This window comes from Octopus bimaculoides, chromosome 25 (assembly GCF_001194135.2).
Source record: "Octopus bimaculoides isolate UCB-OBI-ISO-001 chromosome 25, ASM119413v2, whole genome shotgun sequence".
Classification (NCBI taxonomy): domain Eukaryota; kingdom Metazoa; phylum Mollusca; class Cephalopoda; order Octopoda; family Octopodidae; genus Octopus; species Octopus bimaculoides.
The window spans coordinates 7,917,441-7,929,226 of NC_069005.1; the positions used below are offsets into that span (position 1 = coordinate 7,917,441).

The 11,786-nt window shown below is 38.1% G+C and overlaps 1 protein-coding gene across 1 annotated transcript in view; it reads left to right on the forward strand.

Annotated features, from left to right (window-relative positions):
* Positions 1 to 11,786, forward strand: part of LOC106883313 (calumenin) — a 30,109-nt gene that overhangs the window by 5,219 nt on the left and 13,104 nt on the right. Inside the window, exons 3-6 of the mRNA XM_052976823.1 lie at positions 2,789 to 2,902; positions 6,969 to 7,099; positions 8,297 to 8,493; positions 11,026 to 11,192. Coding sequence (XP_052832783.1) covers positions 2,789 to 2,902; positions 6,969 to 7,099; positions 8,297 to 8,493; positions 11,026 to 11,192 — 609 coding nt within the window. The remainder of the gene's footprint in view (positions 1 to 2,788; positions 2,903 to 6,968; positions 7,100 to 8,296; positions 8,494 to 11,025; positions 11,193 to 11,786) is intronic.

Here is an 11,786-nt window from a genome sequence, read left to right on the forward strand (position 1 = left end):
TATATATATATATATATATATTAATTGCTGGTGATTGTATTTCATTATGCCTCCGTAATATACTACCAAGTATATTTTATTATGGCTGGGTTCCAATCTGGGCAGCAGCTACTAAGTTCACCACCTACCACACTTCCTGGTCCATCATCACTGCCTCAGGGTCCTGGATACATTCCAGGTCAGTGTCTACAACCAAGTTATCAATGTAAGTGTGACAATGTTTTCCTCTGCTTACATCATCATGAAGTGGGTTCCACAGGACTAATTTGGATGCTTCCAGTCCAGAGTGATGCACACAATGACTGCAGAGTCACTGCTGTCTTTTCCTGATCTTCTCACTTACTTTTGGCAGGACTCCATGAAGGCATTCATTTGTCATATATTGCTGCGATTTCACATTTAGAGACATTTGTAGCATGGCTTACAACTCAATACTATGTCACACCTGTGCTATCAGTGTGATTAAATCACTTTATATATATATATATATATATATAGTTATGTGTATTTCTTCTATCTTAATGAATAAAAATTCTTCTGATAGAATAAATGGGTTAATAGAAACCAATGTAGCAAAGAACACAAAATAACTGTGGTTTAGTTCCTGTTTTTAAGGCAGGTACTCCTTGAAATTTTGGGTATTTGAGTATATTTAAGAATTTAAGGAATGGAGAAAACGCATGTTATAATTGCATACTTTATTCCTACATATGTTTCAAAGGATTACAACCTGTGTGATCCATAGGGATCTTTGATATTAAAATTGTAACCTTCTCATCAGGGAAAGCATGGGAATCATCTTAAACGTAAGACATTATGACCGATTATATATATATATATATATATATATATAATACAAATGATATATAAGCATATGCGTGTATACATACATATATATACATACCTACATCTACATGTATATATAGATGCATATCCAGGTGCAGGATGTCAAAAAAGTAACTGGAACATAAACAAAGCACAAAAAACGGACTTTTTTTACGAACAACAGAACGAACACATAGGAAAACAGACGAGCCACTTACGGAACTTTTCCTTCATCAGCTGCCTCTATTCTGACTAGACATTTCAAAGATGAGGCATATATATATGCAATGCCAAGTGATTGAGACCTTTGGCAATATACTGTGTTTGAGAAGGAAGATCCATCAAGCTGAGTGAAATCGTCATGGCAGACACTGGTGCCACACAACTGGCATGTAAAAGCACCCATTACATTCTTGGAGTGGTTGGCACCAGGAAGGACATCCAGCTGTAGAAACCATGCCAAATCAGGCTGGATCCTGGTGCAGCCCTTCAGCTTACCAACCCTGGTCAAACCATCCAACCCATCATGCCAGCATGGACACCAGATGTTAAATGATGAAGATTATGATATATACACGTACATACATACATACATACATACATACATACATACATACATACATACATACATACATGTGTGTGTGTGTGTGAAAGTGCACGGATGTTGCATTTATGATCACAAAACCATGGTTTCAATTCCTAGACTAATGATTCATGCTATCTATTACAAGACAAGTGAACATGAGAAGTTTCCTTGATTGGTGGTGGTAGTAGTGGAAATTTCTTGTTGGGTGAGGATTTGATCATCATAAATATCATGGACTCCCCTGTATGAGGATTCAGCAAGAAATTGCTGAACAACCACACAGATGATTTGTTTATAGTGATCAAATGTTTGTGTAGACATAAGCTCACTTGCTCCGTCAAATTGACATTATCTGTACAAGTGCACTGAGTGCCACAACTCAGATGACGGAATGATTACAAAGCAATATGAAATGTAGTGCTTTGCTCAAGAACACAATGCCATACCTGGTATCTGGGAGTCGAACCCATGATCTCACAATCATGAGTGCAACACCCTAACCAATAAGCCATTAAGGACTGGAACGTACAATTTCCTGTAAGTCAGACCACCTCATGGTCCCAGCAGACAAAATGGAAAAGGCTTTGCCCCAGAGGATGGTGTGGGGGATGCACTGGATTAGCCACTCTGGCTTCCAGGGCTTGCACTTGTAGACATCTCCACCCCAAGATCAGTGTGTAATTGGTACTTATTTCATCAATCCCGAAAGGATGAAAGGCAAAGTTGACCTCGGTGGATTTTTGAACTCAGAATGTAAGAATGGATGAAATGCTGTGAAGCAGTTTGCCCGGCATTCTAACAATTCTGTCAGCTCACTGCCTTGATGATAATAATAATAATCCTTTCTATTATAGGCACAAGGCCTGAAAGTTGGGGGAAGGGGATAGTTGATTACATCGGTCCCAGTGTTTCATTGGTACTTAATTTATCGACCCTGAAAGGACGAAAGGCAAAGTCAACCTCAGCAGAATTTGAACTCAGAACGTAGCAACAGACAAAATACTACCAAGCATTTCACCCAGCATGCTAACAATTCTGTTAGTTTGCCACCTTATAATAATAATAATAATTATAATTATAAAACAGGTATCGAGCAAGAAATTTTTGAAAAAGGGAAAAATTGTTAATTTTGACACTGGTTCTATTTTATTGAACTGTCATAGGCTTAAAACCATGAAAATTTGAAAGGGTACAGTTATTTATATTAATAACAATACTGATTCGTAACTGTGGAAAGACAAAAGGGAAAGTCACCCTCTGCTTAATTCTAACTTAATAATCCTAAAAACATGTATTTTTTAATTTATTTGTCAATGAATAATTTGTGTTCACATATCTGATATGTTTTTTTTTTTTTTGCCTTTTTTCTATTTTCAGATGTTGTCTAGTCAGGAAATAATGAAGTACTACACATTTTTTGTGACAATTTTTCTCTTTGCTACTACATTATGTTCTACTATTCCTAAACCAAAAGACAGAACCATTGACAAGGTAAGTGGTTGTTGTTATGAAAAAAAAAAGGTTTTATAGGCACAGGCGTGACTGTGGTAAGAAGCTTGTTTCCCAACCACATGGTTCTGAGTTCAGTCCCACTACATAGAACCTTGGGCAAGTGTCTTCTATTATATCCTTGGGCTGAGCAAAGCCTTGTGAGTGGATTTGGTAGACAGAAACTGAAAGAAGCCCGTTGTGTGTGCGTGTGTCTTTGTGCCTGCTTTTATCCTCAACTGATGTTGTGTTTATGTCCCCGTAACTTAGGAGTTTGGCAAAAGAGACCAATAGGGTAAGTCCTGGGGTCGATTGCTTTGACCAAAAAACCCTTTAAGGCCATGCTCCAGCATGGCCACAGTCAAATGACTGAAACAAATAAAAGAATAATTCTTTAGCATTCAGATTACTTTGCCAAACACATTCCTTATTTTTTCAGATTGGTTTGAATTAATCCTGCATTCTCGTAGCTTTGAGATTTCAATGATGTGATTGTATATTATTACAATGACATTGCATAGTAGTTGTGAGAAGCGAATCTGGTCAATTTGAACATAAAACTTAGAATATTTGTGTCGGGTGACATTAGTGACTCTATGGCAACTTTCAGATTGGTTGGGAATAAGGAAGGTGTTAGGGACCTGATCTGATGTATTGCAACAGCGTAGACTCGGCTAAAGACCCCCCAACAACCAGATGGTCGTTCAAATTGGATGTGGCTGTGTGCTTAGAAGTTTGCCTTCCAACCACATGGTTCCAGGTTCAATCCCACTTTGTGGTATCTCAGGCAAGTGTCTTCTGCTGTATCCCTGGACCAACCAAAGCCTTGTAAGTAAATTTGGTTGACCAAAACTGAAAGAAGCCTGTCGTGTTTGTGTGTCCTTTCCTTGACATCACATGGTAGTTCATAATGTAAGTGGTGCCCTTCATTTCAAGTCTTTTGTGAAAATATATCTGGTCATGGAGAAATGTTACTTTACTTGGAAACAGGTAGGAGATCCAGCTGTAGAAAATCTGCTTAAACAAAAATTCCATCCAACCCATGACAGCATAGAAGAGTGGAAGCTCTAACATCCGCTGTATCTTTTAAATTTTCTACTACTACCCCATGTACACACATGCACATCTTTTAATTTGGATGTTAGGTAGATAAAAATTGCAAGCCTAGATTTCACTTTTCTTAATATCACCTTATGTAATTATAAAGCAGTTGGAATAAATTTTGCTGAGAAAGAAGCAGGTTTAAACTACTTTCTTCTAGGTCATGATTCCAAATCCTTAATCATTTGGCAACCATCATGGGCGTCATTGATCACTAAATCTGATTTATTTTTAAATATACTTGTCTCTGGTAAAAGTATGTGGCCTAGTGATTAAGGTGTAGCACTTGTAATCACAAGATCATGGTTTCAATTCTCGGACTGGCAGTGCAATGTTTTTTTGAGCAAAGCATTTCATTTCACATTGCTCCAGTCCACTCACCTGCAACTGATTGTTATCCAATTCAGGGGTGACGTTGGCCTACCTGCCTAGCCATTTTGGTGGCATCATTCGAAAGCTCCAACAATGTGAAGAAGTGCATTGTAACCAGCAGTGTGTAACCACATCTGATAATCTGTTTTGATATTTATCTATAAAGGTAAAAGGTAGTTAGCTTCTTGAGTTATGCTGATTAGTAAGGGCCAGTTTCCATGGTATATATAATCCCAACCTGGAAAGGCCACTGGTCCATTGTACAATTACTCATTTTTGCCAGCTGAGTGGACTGGAGCAACGAAAAATGAAGTATTTTGCTCAAGAACATAATGTATTGCCTGGTCCAGGAATCAAAGCCACAATCTTATAATCATGAGTCCAACACCCTAACCACCAAGCCACACGCCCCCGTGATATTTATCTATGACCTTGTACCAATGTTAGAAAGTCGTCAGAAATGGTCGAGCACTTGAGTTAGTGTTTTACAAATAGCCATTGGTCAGTGTTGCTCCACTGGGCTTACAATTTAAAGACGTTGCAGGAAGGACCATCCCATCTTGATTTCAAATCTAATGTATAGAAAACGCTATTGTTCACTGCATTCTTCCTTTTTTAAAATAAGGTGAAAATTCTGGATGGTTTGATTACTATCTCTAATGAGTTGAGTGATCATGTAAGGCTCCGGCCCCTATTGGCTTTTGATGTTGTTTATGTTATTGTTGATATCACTCAACAAAGCGTGACATCTTTATTATCTGGTCTTCATTTTTTTGACCAGACATGTCCACCACTTTCTTTCAATTCCACTAACAGCATTTCAGCCACTAAACCCTTAAAAGAAAAACCTATGTCGTTCAATGGCATTTCTATTCTTCTGCCAATTTCAAGACTTTTGGTTTTATGTCTGCTTTTTCTATTATTACCAAGATGAGTAAGGTAGCAAGCTGGCAGAATTGTTAGCCTGCCAAACGAAATGCTTAAGAGCAGTTCATCTGGTCTGAGTTCAGATTTCACTAAGGCCGACTTTGCCTTTCATCCTTTCGGGGTTTATGAAATAAGTACCAGCTAAGTATTGTGGGTCAATGTGATCAACTTAAACCCCCATCCCTTACAAAATACAAAAAAATAAAAATAATAATAAAGCAGTCTTCTGGAATCTTTCATGTGCTCAGTTTCTTCCCAGTTGAGTCCTTCTAGTTTGCATTCCACCATTTTACAAAGAGTTGTGGTATCACATGCTTCTTGGGTTTGCACACGTTGACCACTGATAAACACGGGATTCTGTGCTCCTACATTATGGAGATTCTGGATTGTTTAATAGCTTAGCATTTTATCTTTTACTTGTTTGAGTCGTTAGGCCGTGGTCACGCAGAGGTGCCGAGGTTGCCTCTGCATCATTGAATCGACCCCACTACTATATTTTTTTGCTTTGGCTGTACTCACTGTATTGGTCTCCTATACTGAACTGCTAAGTCATGAGGAAGTAAACACACTGATTGTCAAGCAGTGATGAGGACAATGCACACACACACATAGCTATATCTAACACAAGTAGTTTTTATTTGTCTATTTGTATCATTGTCTCCCTACTTGCTCATCTGGATTCCTCTTATAGCCACTCTTTCTCCTGCTGTCTCAGTCCTCAGTAAGGATCTTGGAGTGTTAGTTCAAATCATTTGAGTGCTACTAAGTCTTTTCAGTGTTGAGCATCTCTGCATCTCATTTGTTGACTCTATACATATGTGTATATGTATGTGCATGTATATGTGTGTGTATATATCTATCTAGTCTGTTAAAGTCTGTCATACCGGCCATGACGAAGGGAAATAGCCCTGAAACTCGAGTCGCCTTTATATACTTATATTTATATATTTGATCCTTTATATTGAACACTCAATATTACATCTACATTCAATACTTTCTTTCATGGTGCCATCCATTTTTATTTTATCTTATTTTATATTATATATTGTATATTATATTATATATTGTATATTCCATATTCTATACCCCACATTGGTTCTGCAGGAATATAAATAAAACATAAAAAACAGACAGTGTTGGAACTCTTTTAAACAAAATAATATATTCCTCTATACACAATCATACAAAAAAACCACCTTTTTTGTATTTATTTTTACTCGCATATATATATATATATTTATATAATATACACATACACATGTGTGTGTATATATATATATATATATATATATATATATATATATATATATATATATATATATATATATATATATACGACGGGCTTCTTTCAGTTTCCGTCTATCAAATCCAGTTACAAAGTTTTGGTCGGCCCGAGGCTATAGTAGAAGACACTTGCCCAAGGTGCCACGCAGTGAGACTGAACCCAGAACCATGTGGTTGGGGGAAGCAAACTTCTGACCATATAGCCACGCTTACTCAGTAGATGTTTATTTTGTTATTCAATGGCTTAATAGATATTTCCACCATTTTAAATATATAGTTATTATGTGGTATAATCTCTTCTGTACGGAAGAAGTGTGATGTTGTGAGCGCACAGTCTTTTGTTTCTATCTTTAACATTTTGTCTCCCCTATTTGTGTTTACACAGAAATTGAGTGATATAGATCATGAGACCAATGGTGTCCACAATCCCGATTACGACCATGAAGCAATCTTGGGAAAAGACGATGCTAAAGATTTTGACCAACTTTCACCAGAACAAAGCAAAGAGAAATTAGGGTAAGCTGATATTTCAATTTGTTCAACTTCGTTACTGTCTTTGATCGTTGACGAATGTGTTTCATCTTCATCATTATTATTTAACCCTTTTGATACGAATCCACCTGAGACCACTCCTGGATGTATGATACAAATTTTAAACTGATCTAAATGGAAAACTTCCAACAAAACTTCATGTTTGTTTATGTTCCAAATAACGGCTAAATAGTAACAGTTATTCCACTAAAATTCTTCATTATTTTCAAAAATAATTGAAACAGAGACAGTGCATCTCTACAGAAATGGTAATGAAAGGGACAATGTCCATTTTTTTATTCTGGCATGGATTGGATGGCTTGACAAGGTCTGGCAAATCCCAGAGCCATGTCAAGTTCCAGTGTCGGTGTTGGTATGATTTTGGTGGCTGGATGCCCTTTCTAACACCAACCAGTCAATTCAGTGTGTTCTGAGGGATTTCTTTTTTCATGCCACTGGCATTAATGAGGTCACCAAGCACTTTCAGGATGAGAAAATAGAAAACAGGAACTAAGTTGAGGAAATATTTGAGAGAGGGCACAGTGGTTCTATGCCAGGTTTTGAGAGGCTCAGGTATGATAGAGGGACAAGTGCAGGTGGGATACATGCTGTGATGGATCAGTCCTGAGCACTGCAAATTGCCTGTCCTCTCTTGGTTTGTTGTCATCTCTTCCGTGAGACTCAGCACCTTAACATCTGCCATCACCACTTCATCCTGGGTCTCCCTCTTCCACAAGGTCACTTTAAACGACTGGCAGTTATGCAACTGTCATCCATACACATCACATGACCAAACCAGTGCTGTCCTCTCTCTTGTACACTACATCCTAATTCCTCTTACGTGCAATTAGTTTTCTCTCAATACATTAGTACTTTGTCACACATGCACACTCAGTGGTACATACATGCAGCACATTGCTGTGTCCATCATCTGCTGGTGATTCCCTGCTACTCCTGGCAGATGGCAGTTTTGTGCCACTCAGGCAACAACCCTCCAACCCATAGGTCTGTTTTGGGTATTCATTGCTGGTGAGGGTTTTACAAGGTTGAAGTGCAAAACTTACCTCGACATCTTTTAGTCAACTTTTATGACATGCTAAGGAAACATTAAGCCTATTCTTTGATATGGCAGTTCCCACAAAGCACAGCGGATTCATTGCATTCTTTATTTTGTTCATTTAGAAAAATTGTTGACAAAATGGATAAAGATCGCGATGGTTATGTTACTGAAGAGGAACTGAAAAATTGGATTAAATATGTCCAGGATAAATACATCATCAATGATTCAAATGAACGCTGGAAAGAATATGAATTTCAAGACACAGATAAACTGGACTGGGAAACATTTAAAAAGAAAACTTATGGATTCACAGAAGAAGGTATTTACATTGTTCTGTCGTTTTACAGTTTTACACCATTCTACTAATTCAGTCTTTTACCTATTACTTGGTTTTAGTCATTGGACTCTGCTCTGGCAGGGGTACTGATAATGTCTAGGGCAGTGGTTCTCAACCATTTTTTTTGTCTGTGGATTCCTATTTCACTCAGATGTACCCTCATAGCGAATCAATGTTTAATAAAAGTCGTATTGTATTTTTATAATTAAATATTAGGAATTGTATAAAAAAAATTGTTCAAATATTTTGTGTGTTGTACAAGTATAACAAATTTATTGCACATAAATTTTAACAAAATATTACATGGATCCCCAAGGGCCTTATGGACCCTGATTGGGAACCATTGATCTAGAACAGTGTTTCTCAACCATTTTTTACCGATGGTCCCCTTCTCATTTTACTTGGATGAACTGAACCCTCCCAGTCATTCAGGTTCTGGGTTCAGTCCCATTGCGTGGCACCTCAGGCAAGTGGCTTCTACTATAGCCTCTGACCAACCAAAGCCTTGTGAGTGGATTTGGTAGACGGAAACTGGAAGAAGCCCATTATATATATATATATATATATATACATACACACACATACATTTATGTGTGTCCTTGTGTCTGTCCCCCCCCCCATCGCTTGACAACTGATGTTGGTGTGTTTACTTCCCTGTAACTTAGCAGTTCAGCAAAAGAGACCAATAAGTAAGTACCAGGGTTACAAAGAATAAGTCTTGGGGTTGATTTGTTTCGCTAAAATCTTTCAAGGTGGTGCTCCAGCATGGCTGCAGTTAAATGACTGAAACAAGAAAGAAGGAATAGAGTGCAAAGCATGGCTATGTGGTCAAGAAGCTTGCTTTGCAGCCACACGGTTCTGAGTTCAGTCTCACTGCACAACATCTTGGGAAGTGTTTTCTACTATAGCCATGTATGTGTATATATGTATTTGTGTTTGTTCATACACACATATGCATGCACACACACACTATTTCACAGCTGATATTCCTTTCTTTACATCCCCATGACTGAGAAGTTTAGCAAAAGAGACCAATAGCCCAAGTACCAGACTTTAAAACAAATAAGTACTGGGGGGGGGTAGGGTCTGTTAGTTTGACTTAACCCTTCAACTCGGAGCCCCAGCGTAGCTGTGTTCCATTGACTGAAGCAAGTAAAATATACAAGATAAAATGTTAGACTTGTGTTTCTACAGTTGCATTAGCAATTACATCCAACAAGTCGTTCAAATATCAATAAATCATTGGAAAAATGGTTCAATAAATAATTTTAGTTAATTGTAAGATAGAAATTTAAATGTAATACAATGTTTTAAAAGAAATTTAAAGTGCCTACATGATAACTGTAAACCTACTTTTGGGCCACCTTGTATATATATATATATATATACACACACACTTACATACATATAGGGATATCTTAACTTGCATCTGTATTTGGTTCAGCATTACATGAAAATGTTAAGTCAGTTTAGTTGAATTCCACCCAAATTCTTGGTATTTAAGCAGATAAGTAATCATTACTACCATCATTTCCCATCATTTTCCATTTTCCCATGCTGGCATGGGTTAGCATGGTTCAACAAGAGTTGGCATGGGGTGGCATGGTTCAACAGGAGCTGGCATGGGTTGGATGGTTCAACAGGAGCTGGCATGGGTTGGATGGTTCAACAAGAGTTGGCAAGCCAGAAGACTGCACTAAACTCCAGTGTTAGCTTTGGCATTCTTTCTGTGCCCTTCTTAATACCAACCACATTACAGAATATACTGGGTGCTTTTTACATGGCACCAGCTCATGTGAGGTCACCAGGTAGTATTTCATTAAGAATTTGGCCTGGAAAGGGTTAAGGTACCTCTATGATGATGGATCTTGTCCTCATCATCTTCATTTGGTGCTCAAGTTCTATGCTGGCATGGGTTGTACAGTTTGACAATTTGAAGGACTGCATCATATTACAATGTCTGCTTTGGCATGGTCTCTACAGCTGGATGTCCTCCCTAACACCAACTCCATTATAGTATGGACTGGGTGCTTTTTTGACTTTCTGGTGATGCCATTAACACTATTGTGGATGCCATGCAGCTTGCAAGATTACAAACCCCAAAGAAGAGTGTATTCTCATATAGATGGATGCATAATACGTGAAGGCGCGTGGCCTAGTGGTTAGGCTGATTCCCTGATTAGGTGGTTCATCGTGTTCTTGAGTAAGACACTTCATTTCTCATTGTTCCAGTCCCTCATTGATCAGTAGGGATTGATGGCCTGCTCGCTTAGCCAGCAGGGTGGCAGAATTTGAGGGCTAAAACAATGCAAAAGCACATTGTGTCCAGTGGTGTGTAACAACATCTGATAGCCTGGTCGGTCATGTGATGCATGTCACCTGAAGATGACTCCAATGTCCCAGGTTCCTCAGAGGATAGAAACTTTAGAAATCTTTAACTGAAAAACCAATTAATTTTTTTTTTTTTTTTTTTTTTTGTGTTCACCAATTAATTAAGTCTTTTTCTACATTCAGATATTAAACCAACTGATGAGAAAGCTGTTTACAAAGAAATGATCACTCGTGATAAGAGGCGGTGGACCTATGCTGACTTGGATAAAGATAACCACTTAACTAAAACTGAATTCATGCACTTCCTCCATCCAGAAGAAGCTGAGCACATGAGAGACATTGTTGTTTTGGTAAGACATGTCTTAATATACACTTTGATAGTGTGGCAAGTGTGGTTTAGGGTGTGTCTATCTTGAAGAGAAATGTTGTTTTAGTTATACAAATTTCACCATGGATCTATAGAGTATTGACTACTCAGTGGAAAACATACCTACACCAAGAGGTCTGTGTTTTTTTGTGATTTTGTAATTGGCTGATGATGTGCTGTGATCATTGAATTGTTGATACAGAAACTTAGTCTTGAATGCCCTTGGGATTCCTAGATACCTAGAAAGTTCCCCTCCGAGGCACAAATCTGGGCAAGGTGGTTTATGGAATACCAGTAATTACCCATGCATGCCAGCCTCTCTTCTCCACGCCATCAATGTTATCCAAGGGAAAGACAAAGGCCGATACAGCTTGGCACCAGTGACATTGCAACTCATTTCTACGGCTGAGTGAACTGGAGCAATGTGAAATAAAGTGTCTTGCTCAAGAATACAACACACAGCCCAGTCCAGGATTCGAACTCACTACCTCAGGACTGAGCAATGCACCTTTACTTTAATATACTTGGAAGTATATTATGGTTGCTAAAGGAAATATGGTGTCCCTCCCAGCAATTA